The 15,780-nt window shown below is 27.2% G+C and overlaps 1 protein-coding gene across 1 annotated transcript; it reads left to right on the plus strand.

Moving 5' to 3' along the window:
- Positions 1–6,728: 6,728 nt before the first annotated feature.
- On the plus strand, positions 6,729–9,468 carry LOC125818749 (putative UPF0481 protein At3g02645). The gene is made up of 2 exons (XM_049498265.1): positions 6,729–6,803; positions 8,092–9,468. Exons 1-2 carry the CDS (start codon positions 6,729–6,731, stop codon positions 9,466–9,468), a joined length of 1,452 nt encoding a protein of 483 aa, XP_049354222.1.
- Positions 9,469–15,780: the final 6,312 nt, after the last annotated feature.

Raw genomic sequence — 15,780 nt, forward strand, 5'->3', positions numbered from 1 at the left:
TAATTGTCTCAATTGTAGTGTTGATGAGCTTATGAGTTTTTCATTAATCATGATCTCTCTTCATAAGGTTGCCATTAGTTGAATGCTAATTAGTTTATTTCAAGTATCTATTAATCTTGAGGTTTATTAATTGTTGGTGAAAATACAATTACAGTTATAAAATAAAATATATCTTCAAATTGACATGAATATCTCGCTTTCTTTAAGAAGATTCAAGCTCATTGGAACAATTTTTTTATTGATCTATCAGTAATCTTCTTGACTTGTCCCTACAACAACATTGTATAACTAACTCATGGTACGGAACTGACAATCACCATGGCTTAATTAAAGCATGGTTTTGATAAAAGAAACATAAGTATAAAAAGGTGAAAGAGAATACTTTCTGGGAAATATATATCATATGTCAGTGAGGATGGCGTTAGCTAAAGGCGTTAATGAGATGATTTATAGATAAATTTCAAATTTTTGTCTTTCATAAAATTCGTGTCCAATCAAACATCATCGCGTAAAGTGTGACAAACCCTGCTAGTATATAGTCAGAAAAACTCCGTTTGTTAATTTATCTATATTTACACTCTTTGGTAAGGAAGTTCTATTATTGTCAGGATGTTCTTTGTATGTTGTAGGAAAGACTAGCTTTAGTTAGAGCCACAAGTCACTCAAGTGTAGCACCAAAATAATAATAACAACAAAAGATGAAAGAATAAAAAATCGAGCTCACTGAATTCAGAGTGTGTTTTAAAGAAGTTATTTGATCTCTTAAGCAATTGAGGTTATGAAATATATCCTTCCAGGATTGATGACAATCCCTAGTTTTCACATCACTTGTGATACGGAAACCCTCTTGCGAAATTTCATTGCTTGTGAGCAACTATACTCTGATGTACAACCTAAAAATTTCAGTGATTAACTCTATACCTTCTCTATGGACACTTCCATTTCCACTTAGGGATGACAATGGGCCGCGATGGATTTAACTATATTTATTCAAAATTCATGTGAGGTAGGGCAGGTTGCGGGTTTGGAATAAAAACTCTTTTAAATTCACGATTTACACAAATTCTTTGTAAAGCCTATAACGACATTGAATCCAATGACAAATAACAAATAACTATAAATTTTTTAACAAACTTTCTTAATGTGCATTATTAATTACCGCCAAAAATTATTTTTACAAAATTTTACTAATTCTCTCGCGCACACCACCACCACCACAACCAAAAATTATTTTTTTTTAAGAAAATGAGTATTGTGTAGTACGGACTATGGTTAAATATTAAAAAGAATTATATGTAAAAATCGATATTATTTTTTATACAGTTATGATAATGATTAGTAATAGAAAGAAAATGAAGGCAATGGGTAAAAGGTTTTGATGCTATCCGATTGAAAGAGGAATGAATTTACCTGGCTCGAAGAGGTAAGGTTCAATGGAGAAGAATTAAAGAGATGAGGACGCTGATTTACTGATGGGGGTTGCATATGAGATTTGATAAAGAAGAGGGCTGCCGTGGGTGGGTCATGGGTGGTGGTTTTTTTTTTCAGAAAATTCTTTTTTAATTTTTAAAATAAACTAAAATAAATGTCTTTTAGAATTTCATTTTTTAAAATAAAACTTTGGACTTAAATGCCACATGTGATCATTTAATTCATCAATTTGTCATGTCACTGTCATCTCATATTTTTGGTTGATTGTCAAAAAAATATCAAATAGGTATCAATTTTAAGTGTCATAAGTGTTCAATAGATACAAGCTTTATTTGAGGTGTCTAAATAAAAAATGCAGACAATTTTGAGTGGTTGTCGATGACTTAAGCCAAATATATATATATAAAAGCTTTTATTGATACATTTGAGAGTGTAGTTCGGTGGGAACGGTCAACCGTTTAATATTATTTGATCATGTTGATTTGACATTTTTCTTAAAATTATTAAGAATAATATGAGAAAAAGTAATAAAGTTCTTTTAATTTATTAAAATAAATAAGTAAAATAAATTATTTAGTTTTAATATATTACTTTACTATATATAATAAGTGGGAATATCTACTACTTAGCACATGCCAAGTGTTGGATGATATGTGCTTCATAGTGTTGTACATTCTTCTTTTATGGTTGTACCTTTAAAATTTATATTACTACCATTAATTACCTACTACTTTATTAGCCAAAAAGTTTGACCTCATTTGGGCCCATTTATTATTTATATGTTTTCAATTTTCAATATATGTTGTTTATCTAATTCTTTTTTTCAACCTTTTATTTTAAACTTCTTGAAATTTAATTACCTATTTATTACTCTCTCTATGCATTTTTAATTGTTATGATTTCCTTTTTAGAGTCAAACTATAAGAATTTTAACTAATATTTTACAATGTGTTTTTTCATCATATTCATAGGAAAAAAAATAACAATTTATAGTACTTTTTGTATAGATTTTGCATATTTAATTTTTTTTAAATATCAAATTAATACAATCTAATTTAACTTTGAAAATTAGTCAAATGGACTTTCAAAAAGTGCAACATGACAAATACAAGTGGACGGAGAGAGTATATTTTAGCTACAAAATATATTAGAAGTACAACTTTTTAAAAAATTTAATTTTTTATTGCGTTGACTCTTGAAATCTTATCATTGTCATATGAATTTGAACAAATTATATATTATTAAAAGTTACATAAAAGATGCTATAAATCACAATAATTAGCAATTAAAAATATTTTAAAATCATATACGAAATTTGGTTGACTAATTGGAATAGAATAAGTAGCATGTACTATTTGAAAATAACGTCAAAATTTCTAGAATTCACAATAAATTAACAACTTAAAATATTTATGATTATTCACGTGAATTGAAACATGAGTAACCTATGTTATTCAAAACTAAAGAAAAAATACTATAAATCACAACAATTTAATAACTTCAAATATATTTTTAAGAAAACATATAAAAAATCGACTGATCTTCAAATTCCATTTATATCACATAAATTAAAACAAAAAAAATTAATATTTATTGGGCCCGTGCTGGCACGGGCACCAAATATCTATATATATGTGTCACAAATGGAAAAGTCCCAATCAAGGAAGCAACATATATCATTTACAAATGACTTAAAAAGCATTAAAAATTACAATAATTACCAATTTAAAATATTTAAAAGCTATATAATACAATACGTTGACTCTCAGAATTCTATCAGGCTCACATATATTGGGACAGAAAAAATAGCACATATCATTTTAAAATTACCAAAAAAGTATTATAAATAATAATAATTAACAACTTAAAATATCTGAAAGACATTTTAAAAGGGTTAATTTTGTAATTTTATCCATATCACATAAATTAGGACAAAGTGACCAGTAATGTACGTTATTTGAAAGTTACATAAAAATATTATAAATCACAATAATTTATAACTTAAAACATTTTTAAAAAAAATATGAAAATTTAGATGACTCTCCAAATTTCATTTTTGTCACATAAATTGAGACAACAAAAATAACATATATTGGGTCCATTTTAATTTATTTGTCTTATTTTTTAATTTTTTTTTATATTTAAAAATTGCGTAAAAATACTATAAATCATGATAATTTGAAAAAAATACAAAAAATTCCACTGATTCTTGAAGTGAATCTATCGTAAAAATACTATAAATCATGATAATTGACAATATAAAATATTTCAAAAATGTTGTATGTGGGTAGTCTTATTATGCCTTAAATAGCGTCAAAGAAAGTACAGGTTTGTGATAAAAAAACTTATTCCTTTATCCACGCAAACAATCGCTTCAAAAACTCGGTTATTAGCCCCAAAACATACCATTTATATTATAGCACGGACCACATTATCTAGTACACAAATAAAGTAAAATAAAATGAATAGACTAATTGAAGAAGACGTAAGCATTTAAAAAACGTGCTTAGCTTCTTTCTTTTGTAAAATTAATTTTTGCATCTAACTTTTTATTTGCAGTAAAAGTAAATAAAAATGAACAATATAACTAGACATTGAAATGAAGTGAAAGGGGAAGCTTTAATATTTAGTTGACCACTTATAGTTCTAAGTCGCCTAACTGAAGCTATACTAATATTTTCTCCCTCTCATATTAATCGTTATATTTTTTTCACAGTATTTAAGAAATGTGAAACTTAATTTAACTAAGCTGATTATTGAAGTTATGTGAACAAAGTTCCATATTTGTTTGTTACTAAAAGAAAAAGATAAGCTCCGTATAAGTGTTTAGTATTATTAATTGTGTATGACCAATTAGTGGTGTGTTGATTCTGATAAAATGACTAAAATGTTATTAATTGCCCTATTTATTTATTTTTATTTATGTATTATATAAAAAAAAAATCTGGTAATTATGTATTATACAATTAATTTACTCAAAAGGAGACAGAAATAAAATCATCTTGTACTTTTGTTGTGATATTAAAGAATCTACTCAACTACCCTATTTTGGAGTAATATTAATTTTGCACCTAACCTTTTTATTTGGTACTCAAAAGTAAAGTATCATAGAATAAATATCTAGTCATTGACTTGTGTCAACGGTTCTCTCAAATTTTTGTCTATTATTTACCAAAAAAACATTTTAAGTTTAAAGGTGCAAAAGGAAAGAAAATATCGAATACATTTATGAGTAAAACATGTTTTATATATTAAATTTGAAAATAAAGAAATATTTATTTTTCTTGCCCCGGCCCCCGGACCTGGATCGATGAAGATCGATGAAAATGACTACAAACCGATAGATAATTAATTTATATCTAAATGTCTTTCTTTTTGAAAATTTATTATTTTACTGCTATTGAAATTAATTAGTTCTAATAGTTTGAGTTATATGATATTTCATCAATTTGCTTAGTAAGTTACTGGAAATTGGGCATCTTTTTTATATGATTTAATTTTTCTTTTGTTGAATACTTAATTTTAGTAGACTCTGTTCTTGTCTTCTTGAGTCTCATCTTAATTAATAGAAATTCACCTCTGTATAGTATAAATTAATTGAGTTTGTTTAACTCTATTTTATAATACTATAAAATAAAATAGTAGAAATGATCTCTATTCTTGTTGTCTTTCTTATTTGGGAAAAGGGTCTGACAAATACTTTAATTTTGGCCGAAATTGTTGTTATGATACCAAACTTTATGGAGGACCTTTTACTCCCCGTAATATTTAATAGTGTATTTTAAAGGTATATATGTGCCCACGTGGACACATTACTATTTATAATAATGAAATATTTATGATGTCCATGTGGGCACATATACACCTTTAAAATACACTATTAAATAGTGCAGGGGAATAAAAGGTCCTTTCCAAAGTTTGGTATCATTACAACAATTTCGGTCAAAATTCAGATATATTTCAGGCCATTTTTCCTTCTTATTCCCTTGATTTTGTCACTTTTAAAACTATTAAAGCATCTACAGAGTTTTTATCAAAATCCTACGAAAATATATATGTGCATCGTGTTCTATCTTTTACTTCTTACTCTTACTTATAACAATAATAATAACAACGAACAAGATATTCAGTGCACTTTCACAAAGTGGAGTTTGAGAGGGTAAAATATACGAAGATCTTGTCTTTATTCAGAGATGAGGTAGAGATCAACTTATTTTTGATAAACTCACGGCTAATGACAAAAAAAAATCTAGAAAAATGACATAATAAAAATATAAGAGACAATAAATAGTAACAAAAATAATAGGTAGTGTAGTAGAACAATATTGTTATAAAATAGTACTATAATTGAACTATATGAAATTATAGATAGAAACAAAAATCGAGAAACAAAAAACTACAAAAATAATCCTACAATCAACTACTTGTAACTTTGTAAGGGCAACAAGACAATGCACTTCTACCTATTAGTATGGACGCACTTCTACCATTACTAACCTGTCTACCCTGATTTGTGTCCTCACCTTCCTATCATAATGTTTCAACAAAAAAAATAAAAAAATTTAACTAAACGATATCGATATCAAAAGAAATCCCAGATGATGAGAATTTCTAAAAACCTTATTTTGATTATGTAAAATAAAATAATCAAAATTTGATATGATATAAATTATATCAAATAATCGATCAAATCGTAACATTATTACCCTCTACCCTACATGTATCACGATACTATCTTCAATTATCTTTATTTCTTCTCTTTTTCTTTCTATATAATAGATACTCCATAGCAATGGAAAAATCCACAAAAAGCAAGACTTGATTAGACATACAAGAAGAAACAGCAAAAATTAGAGGTAATTTTCTGCATTTTCTCGTTTTATGCTAAACACTATTAATTAATTATATTATTTTATACCTCAGAAGGACATGACCCAAATGGATAGTCATTTTATTTAATAGATTCTTAGTCATTATTGCTTCTTTCTATTTTGATTTATACTTACTTTAGAATTTAATTAATTTGAATTTGCAATAAGTAATCTCATTTTGGAATGTGGGCCTATTTTTAATACTTAAACTCAAAGCCTTTAATCAACGAGGAAAGAGTAATTACTAGTTAACTACAACTTATATTGGTTACTCATCATTAATTAGTTGTGTTCTTTTTTAAATGATGTACCACTACAATTTTAAATGTTTATTTGGATATTTAATAATAGCTATGGTATCTAGCAATTGAAATTAAAAAGAATGTGTCTTTTTGTAGGAATTAGAGTTAAAAGAAAGAGAGATCGATGACACGCTCCATTGAGATTACCTCAATAGATGATAACCTAACTCCACTGCTTCGTCAAACTGAAAAAGATGAGGTATATCTCTCTCAATACTATATCAATTTATTAGTTTTTTTTTTTTTTTTCATTCGCCCACTTCTCTTTTGGCAATTAAATATAAAATTTTAACTCTTTCCTTTCATTTAATTTTAGGTCTATCTCATGATCCTAACTTATTCACTAACTATGGTTTTACACCTTTTGATTTTTTTTAAAAAAATTTAGTCAGGTCTGAAGGGGCAAAGAAAATAGGTCGTGTGAAGTAAGTTTCAAAAGTCATGTTGACATTCTTAAAATAAAAAAGGCAATTTTAAGTTGTTTTTTTAATTTGTCTAGTTAATGAAAAAGGTAAATATGCATAATTTGTTAAACGATGAAGGTATATATGCACAACATTTTTAAACGCATATATATCTAATTATCTAGACACAAAGTTGATTATATTAAAATAATAAATAAATGTTTGCATAGTGCTTCTAATAAACATTTTAAAATGGAAAAATTGTGCATTATAGTAAACTATTAATTCAAAAAAAAGAGGTTATAGCTACAATTTCATTTAATTCTAATTTGTAACAAACACATCACCATTCTCGCCCCTCTCCTTTGAATCTTGCTCGACACTCTCAATTCTCTCCCTCACCTCTCTCACTTTTACACAAACTTAAATGTATAAATTGTGTTTATGTTTGTATAAAGCGAGAGAGACTGCATATACAAATACAAATACATATATCTCCATCCTATACACTTATAATTATACTATTACAATTTTTTCCCTGCCCAGTTCTCTTTTCTTTCTCTCTCTCTCTCTCTCGCGCGCTTTATACAAACACAAATTATACAAATACAATGTACAATTTGTGTTTGTATAAAGCAAGATGTAGATTTAATACACAAATACAAATATTTTAACTTGATTCAATTGTATACAAATTCAAATTTTATGCAGATATACAAATACAATCATTGATACATATACATAGTAGTTACATATATACAATTATCTAATTGATATACTTATACAATTCACCTCTCTCCACTCTCTGCCCTCTCTCGCTCGCCTCTCTCATCTCTCTCCTAATCTCGCTCGCCACAGCCTAACACAAAGAACATATACATATACAAACCTAATTTTAATAGACATAGACGCCCGATTTATACGTAGCGTCGCAATTTATACAAATCAGATGCTCCATAACAAACTATGTTTGCTATGGAGCGCAAATAGTAAAATTGTAGCAATAGAGCGCTAATACAATTTTTTATGTTTGTTATTCCTAAAATTTACTTTTTAAAAATTTGTTACTCTCTTCCGTTACAGATAGAAGAAAGGAGGAAAGTGGATTGTATAATCGAGTTTAAAGAAACAAATGGTCAAGATACATCAGGGTCGCAAACAAAGAAATGTGTAAATCAAATCTTTGATAAAATATTTAAGGATTTGAACAATTCATCTATTAAATCGTGTACGATATTCAAAGTAAATGTGGGACTACGTGAATCAAATTCAGCTGCTTATACACCAAAGATGGTCTCTATTGGTCCTTATCATAAGAATGAACCTCAACTTGTTTCAATGGAAAAGTACAAATTATTGTACCTACAAAGATTTCTTCAACGAAATAAGAGTCTTGATGTGGAAAGTTGTATTAGTGAATTGGAGAAACTGAAGGAGGATGCAATAAAGTGTTACGACGATATAGAAGATGTCGATACTGATGAATTTTGCAAAATGTTGTTGCTTGATGGTTGTTTTGTGGTAGAGTTTATTCGAGATCGTTGTCAATTGTGGGAAGGAGAAGAGGAAATTTTCAACAGTAACATTGGTTGCATACAGAATCAAATACTTCGAGACTTGATGTTACTAGAAAATCAACTTCCTTTCTTTATCCTCAACAAGCTTCATCACATGACAAGAGAAGATGATGAATTATCATTGGCAGTACAGGCGATCCTTCCATCTACCTTTTTTGTTGAGTTGCAAGAAATGACCTTTGAATTATTTATAGAGGCAGAATATAATGTTGGAAATATCAAACATTTACTTCATGCAGTTCATATGTTTGCATGTCATGGGAATCCCGTGAAAGAGTCAAACAAAAATATAAAGTGGCATAAGAGCATGCCCAATGCAACAGAGCTTTCTGAAGCTGGAGTTAGCTTTGCAAAGGTCAGAAATCATTTTAATAGTAACAAGGACAATAATACTGATATGAAAAGTTTATTTGATATAAAGTTCGAAAATGGATTGATGACAATCCCTTGTTTTCAAGTTGAAGATGAGACGGAAACCCTTCTACGAAATCTCATTGCTTTTGAGCAACAATCATATGATATGCAACCTAAATATTTTAGTGATTTTGCAGTTTTCATGGATTATCTTATCGACTCAGACAAAGATGTGAATTTGCTTCGCCGTAAAGGAATCATAGAGAATTGTATGGGAGAGGACAAAGACGTATCTACCCTCTTCAACAAAATTGCAAATGGGGTCACTATTTATCCCACCTTCTATTACAATGAAGAATGCATCAAAGCATATCAACATTGTGATAAAACATTGAACAGGGTGATGGCAAATTTGATGCGCAATTATTTTAGTAGTCCTTGGGTAGGAGCTTCAACAGTGGCAGCCATCATACTCCTCATACTCACAACTATACAGACTATTCTAGCATTCACAGGTTCCGTTAAGTAAGTAGGAGTAACCGTCTCAATTGATGGGCCTGTTTTCCCATTTTGCTAGCTTGTTGTAACCGATTATATACTTTCAATTGTACGCAATCTTGGCTAAACCATCTGCTACTTGGTTTGCCTTGCTGTCCAAAGCTTTGTATTGTGTCTTCAATGATTTGAGTGAACTTCTTGTTATCATCAGACTTGTGATTTTTTGTCCTAGTAGATCTGGGAAAGGAATATATTGTCTTTTTAGGATAGGGAAAACTTTTTCCTTATAGATTTGAGACTGCTTGGGATCTATATATAGGGATGCAGTTGGAGATTCTAAAGTATTGTGCGCGATTTACAATATAGTCTTAAGAGCTTGAAAGTATTGTACACTTTCTTCTTTTCTTTCATATAAGTAAACTCTTTCTGCTTTTGCTTGAATGATTAGGTATTGGTGTGACCATTTTAATATTATACAAATTGTTACATATTCACATTGCCATGCCACACTAAGTCTTTGCTGAAATGTATGACATTTGTGCCTAATTTCTCATGGTCAATTAATGACCAGAGGCATAAGGCATATTGCTTTCTGAACATTGGCATTTGCACGTTAGTGCATTTGTTGCCCTCAACTTTATTTCATTCTTTACTTCTCTATTATTCTTGTAATCTATGTAACATTATCTTCACTATTTACTATACCATTATCTTCCTATTCATTGTTAGAAAGACTTCTTCTAGTATAAATAGTGGTGGTCTTCATTTGGTTTGTAGGACACAATACATAAGAAAAATATAGAGTAAAAGAGTTAGTCAAAAAGAGAGTTCTTATTAGTTGAAGGGAGGTGTTCTTTTTTGTGGAGCTTTGGACTCAACTCTTGTCCAGAGTTGTTGAGTTATACTTTGTGAAGGTTGTTGTATCCTGGAGGGGACAGTCAAGAGGACTACTGCTGGACCGGTGAAAAACATTTGCTGCAGTGGGTTTGAATCTCCTTAAAGAGAGCGAGATATCTGCACCTCAGCCTTGAAGAGATTTTATTTCTTCATTTTATTTTCAATTGTAATCTTGTATTTTTTGTTATATTGTAATTTTTCACTAACATTAGGCCTAGCCAAACCTCGTTAAATTCTTGTGTTTTTTTTTCTTCTCTATTTTCTTTATTTGTGATTGTATGCTAGTTAATCCACAATATTTCTGCAATAGTAACACATTGATCAATTATTCCAAATTATATCCTCTTACCGGAGTTCATATCTTCCTGTTAACTTGATGTTCCAACAAACAAGTTGACTATATATTTTGCCTTTTCATTTTTGAACTTCATCATTTATACCCTTTAAATCAACAAATATGGATATGTTTGTTTTCTATGTCATTTTTGTTTAAGAAAAGGTTCATCCATGCGTTTATTTGTTAACTAAAATAGTATAAATGAACCAAACTTCTAACGGATGGCATAGATGAACTTTTTCCCATTTCTCATAGATCGATGATATATTTGAGTTTTTCTCTTTAAAAAATAATTTAATTAATGTGTGGCCGAATCATAATTGACCACGTGTAAAAAATGATTTTGCAAAATCGAAATTGTTTTCAGTTAACAAATAATGGTATGAGTGAGCCTTTTCTGAAAAAGAAATGGCATAGATAAGCCAAACTTTAAACGGATGCATCGCATAGATGAGCCTTTTTTTCAAAGTTCGATAACATATATATTTGAGACTTTTCTCTAATTTTTAGTTGTCACCTGACTTATCCCCAACATGATTTACAATTGTAAGCTTCTGAATGATGCCTTGATTCTTTCGAACCCAACAATTTGATTCTAAAATTTGAGTAAGAGTCAAACTAGTTTTGACATGAATTTCAATCATAATTAGTTCACATTGAAGTTATAGCCGAATTGTACCAATTTGAATTAAAGTTATATTATGATTGTATGTTGAATTACATAAAAAAATGTATTTTAAGTTTGTATGTCGTTCTAGTTATATTAAATTTGGATGGATATTGCATAAAAGTTGTTGTTATAGTTGTATTTAAATTTCAAAAACCAATAATTAGAAAAATTATATAGTTATATACATAGTTTATATTGATTTTATACCGTTTTCATATATACACGTATTGGCAGCGAAATTCTAAGCTTTGAGCAAGATATACATATTTATGTGGTATATTTTTATTTTTAGTCCATTCGAAAAGAACGTCATGCTTATTTAGAAACGATGTAACTTTAAACTTCTAATTTTATCATTAATAAGATAATTTATAGTCACACAAATATTTATAACTTGACTATATATTAATTGCGTCATTTTTTCTTCAAACTAAACAAAAATAATAATTTGCACGATAAATTTTCGTCACAAAAGTGTAAGAAATGCTCCTGTCTGTCCAAATATACAATTTACTTCTTCTTTTTTCAAAACAGCATTTAGTTATATTAATTAAAATGGTGTCACTAACCGTTTGCTTAAAATAGTACTTCCTTCCTGTTATATTAACTACTATACGTTCCCGCGCGTTGCACGGATATTACTAAAAAAATACTTAATTGTTCAAATACATTATATCATTTTGATTTTATAAAAATATAACTTTAAAACTTAAATTTTGTAAAAATACTTGATTTTATAAGAATAAAGTATATTGTCATAACGTGTTCATATTTTAAGGCAAAATTTTTTAGGATAAAATATATCACAAAAATGAATAATTGATGATACTTATTGATTGTCAAGTGTAATTTTTTTGGTATGTATATTCGTAACACCTTTTAATTATAGATAGAGTTTCAATATTTGTTGTTGTTGTTTTTGTTGAAATTTAAATTTTACATCTTTATATTTTAAAACTAATTAACATCTAAATTCAAAATTTAATTAATTCTATAAAATACTTTAAAAATAATTTTAAAAGCAGATTAAGATTAAGATTAAGATTAAGATTATTATTATTATTATTATAATTATTATTATAACAATAGGGGTATATGTGAGCCGTTTGTATAACGGTAAGGGTATATATGAGCCACTTTCATAACGAGGGACATATTAGCTCCAAATGACAAAGTTGAGGGGTATATCATGCCCTTTTCCCTTAAAAATATGATAACTTCCCACAAAAAAAAGGAATCACACACCCTATTTATTAGAACTGTTTTAAAATTGAATTTTAAGAAACGATAAAAAGTTAAAATAATATTAAAAATTAGATTAGTAGTTTAAAAATTGCAAGCGGAGGAGTTTAAACTTTATTGAATATAACATATTTGATTATTTGGAATATGATAACCAATACAAACGTTCAAATAACCAAGCATTTATATCTTCACATCCGATATTCTTTTTACTCAATTTGGTACAATCCTGTTTCAGAAGAAGAAAAAATATAATAAGAATGAAATCATGATCATTGAATACATAAAAAAAACATTAACTATGAATGATATTTTAGCGTGCAATTTTAGCGTGTCATATCAAAAGAGAATGCAATGCAACTCCGACTGAAGAACAATAAATCAATATTGGAGTAAATAAGCATTTAACCTTGGGTATCCAAACTCGGTACATTAAAGTATTCAAAATGATGATCTATCTTAAAATAAAAAATACCAAATAAATAAAGCCTTAAAAATATAAATATATATACCATAAATATATATACCATCAAGTACATTAAACCAATAATGATCTATAGCGACACTTAATTAATGACTATTAAATATATATTTTTTTTTAGAGACAATTGGTATATGTTTCTAAAGCCTATAAAAATATAAAATATTAAATTTTATGACAATTAACTAATATTGATAGAGCTTTACCACTTTTTGTTAATGTGCATATTTAATATAGTTAAACGCTATTTTTGTTATAATGATAACATATGGAAAAACTAACTTTCTTTCATGCTCATAAAAACCATCAAGCCTTGAAAAGAACATAACATTGCTGGCTACCAACCTTATAATTCAGTGAAATAAATTAATTTGAATAGTTAATCATCACAATTGAATCATAAGTAGAGATGAGCCAGTAAGTATCCATTCGTAAGAACACATTTTTTTAGAATTCACTACAAAATCTTTTGTGCTAAAGTAAATAAGGTCGATCGTAGAACTTTCACCTTTAAATTATGTTGCCAAATAATACATAGGTTGGCGCCTTATTAATTTGCCACTTGGCAACTATTGAAATTTGTTCTTATCTTAAAAAATAACTTTAAATTTTAATTTAAAAAAAGGTAACTAATACCAAGTGACGATTCATTTTTTGTTTGCACGTTAATTTCAAATTTAAATAAATCTTTAATTGATTTTAGAAACTGCAAATTTTTAATTTTGAAAAAAAATATTTTAATAGAATTTTTTTTGTCAATTAGATACAAACTTTTAAGAAATTATAATTATTTTTTGAATTTTAAAATTGTTGAATATTTGTGGTGCTGGCACGTGACATTTTTTACTTCTCCTATTATATATAGATAGATTTTAAAATTGTTGAATATTTGTGGTGCTGACACGTGACATTTTTTACTTCTCCTATTATATATAGATAGATATATATAGAGAGAGATATAAATATATAGATATAGATTTTATAAATTGGATATTTTTTGAAATATTTAAAATTTCCTAGATTAAATTGTTTTAAAAAGAAAACCACTATTTACAAATTTATAAATTCAATTTAAAAAAAAAACAAAATATAGATTTTTTTGTGTGCTGACATTTGTCAGTGTTTATGTAAATTGACGATATTTGTCCGTGGTTATATAAGTGCATTTTTTTTTAAAAAAAAAGGTAGTATAAGTTAGTTTTTTTAAAAAAAATAGTAAATCTATCCTAGATTCAATTTTTAAAACAATCTATTTAACGTGATTTGAAGTGGAGATTTATAACCAATTGATCTTTATTTGACATGTGTATTTTTATTTCAAATTTTGAATTTATATTATTTAATTAGTTATCTAATATTTAATTATTTATAATTTAAAATTCTGAAAATTTGTTGTGCTGACATGTGTCATTTTTTCTTCTCCTATTATATATAGATAGATTATTAATTAACATGATTTGCTTTTTCAAAATTAAATTAAATTAAATTTTAATTATTATTTTAAAATATATTTTTCATCAAATTTAATGGTATAAAATGATGTAAATTTATTTAACTTTGACAATTCAAACGCATCTCCCGTTCATAGAATGAATAAATATTATGCCAAAATCATTTTATAATAGTTAATAGTTAGACGAATTTACCCTCAAATTCTCATTCTCTCCTTCAATTTCAATAATCAAAGACAAATTTAGGATATGTAGTACGTGAATATGTACTAGAAAAACCTGTTTAATTGTGTTGAAATTTTAAAAATATTATTAATTGACTTTTATTATTAATTTGATTTATAAATAAAAGTAAACAAAAAATAGTTTAATGATTTTGTGTACCAAAAAAAAGAAAAATTATTTCTTAACCAATTTAATTAGAAAATTAAAAAGAGTGTGAATGTAAAAAAGATCTCAAATACAAGTAGTCTTTCCTTGTAAAGCTATGATCATAAATGATGGTACAGTTTGAATACAAATTTTTTCTTTAAATATTCATAATTAAAATTTACAAAATACAATATTTGAGTGTGATAGTTACAAAGGGTAATTTTACAAAGAGTATATCACTTTAATAAATGTCATTATTATTATAAATAGCATGTTGTCATAGAAAAGTAAAATATGGCATGAAAAATTGATTCTCAAGAAAATTAAATTATTATAATAAAATATTGTTATAACAAATGATTATTATAATGAAATTTATTATACTGTATGATTCTATTTCTTTTACGTGGATTATCAATTAGTACAACTATACCTTGTTGACTTTTTATTTTTGAACACTTCTGGACTCCGGTTGTCATTACATAGAACAAATTTAAATAATTAAAAATAATCGGTTTTTGTATTATAAATTTGCAATCCTCTTACTATATACTATATTATATAGAGGATAAGCAAGAGCAATTAGGGAAAAAAATCAAAAGGGTATGTTTTCTACAATATGTTTCATTCTATGATTTGCTCAAGAATTCAATTACATCTTTGTAGTATTTGCCAGCAGCTTCGGTAATACAAAGAATGCAAAGTGTTATCTGAAATGATTGGGTGTAAAATGTCTGGAGGTGCGGTTTTTAAGTCCTCCGTCGAATTCCAGGTCTTGAACAAAAGGTGGAAACTACAAAGTCTCAAATTCAATAATAAAATTGATCTCTTAGATGGTCACTCAATTAATAATTATTATCCTATAAAAAATTATTGAAAAAATATGAAATCAT

The sequence above is a fragment of the Solanum verrucosum genome, unplaced genomic scaffold (assembly GCF_900185275.1).
Source record: "Solanum verrucosum unplaced genomic scaffold, falcon-dt-bn FXZP01000252.1, whole genome shotgun sequence".
NCBI classification, from domain to species: Eukaryota; Viridiplantae; Streptophyta; class Magnoliopsida; order Solanales; family Solanaceae; genus Solanum; species Solanum verrucosum.

Bases quoted from the DNA above. Each gene is read 5' to 3' on its own strand.
- LOC125818749 (XM_049498265.1), top strand. From the start codon at position 6,729: ATGACACGCTCCATTGAGATTACCTCAATAGATGATAACCTAACTCCA. The intron at 6,804-8,091 runs GTATATCTCTCT...CTTCCGTTACAG, and splicing joins GTCAAACTGAAAAAGATGAG to ATAGAAGAAAGGAGGAAAGT.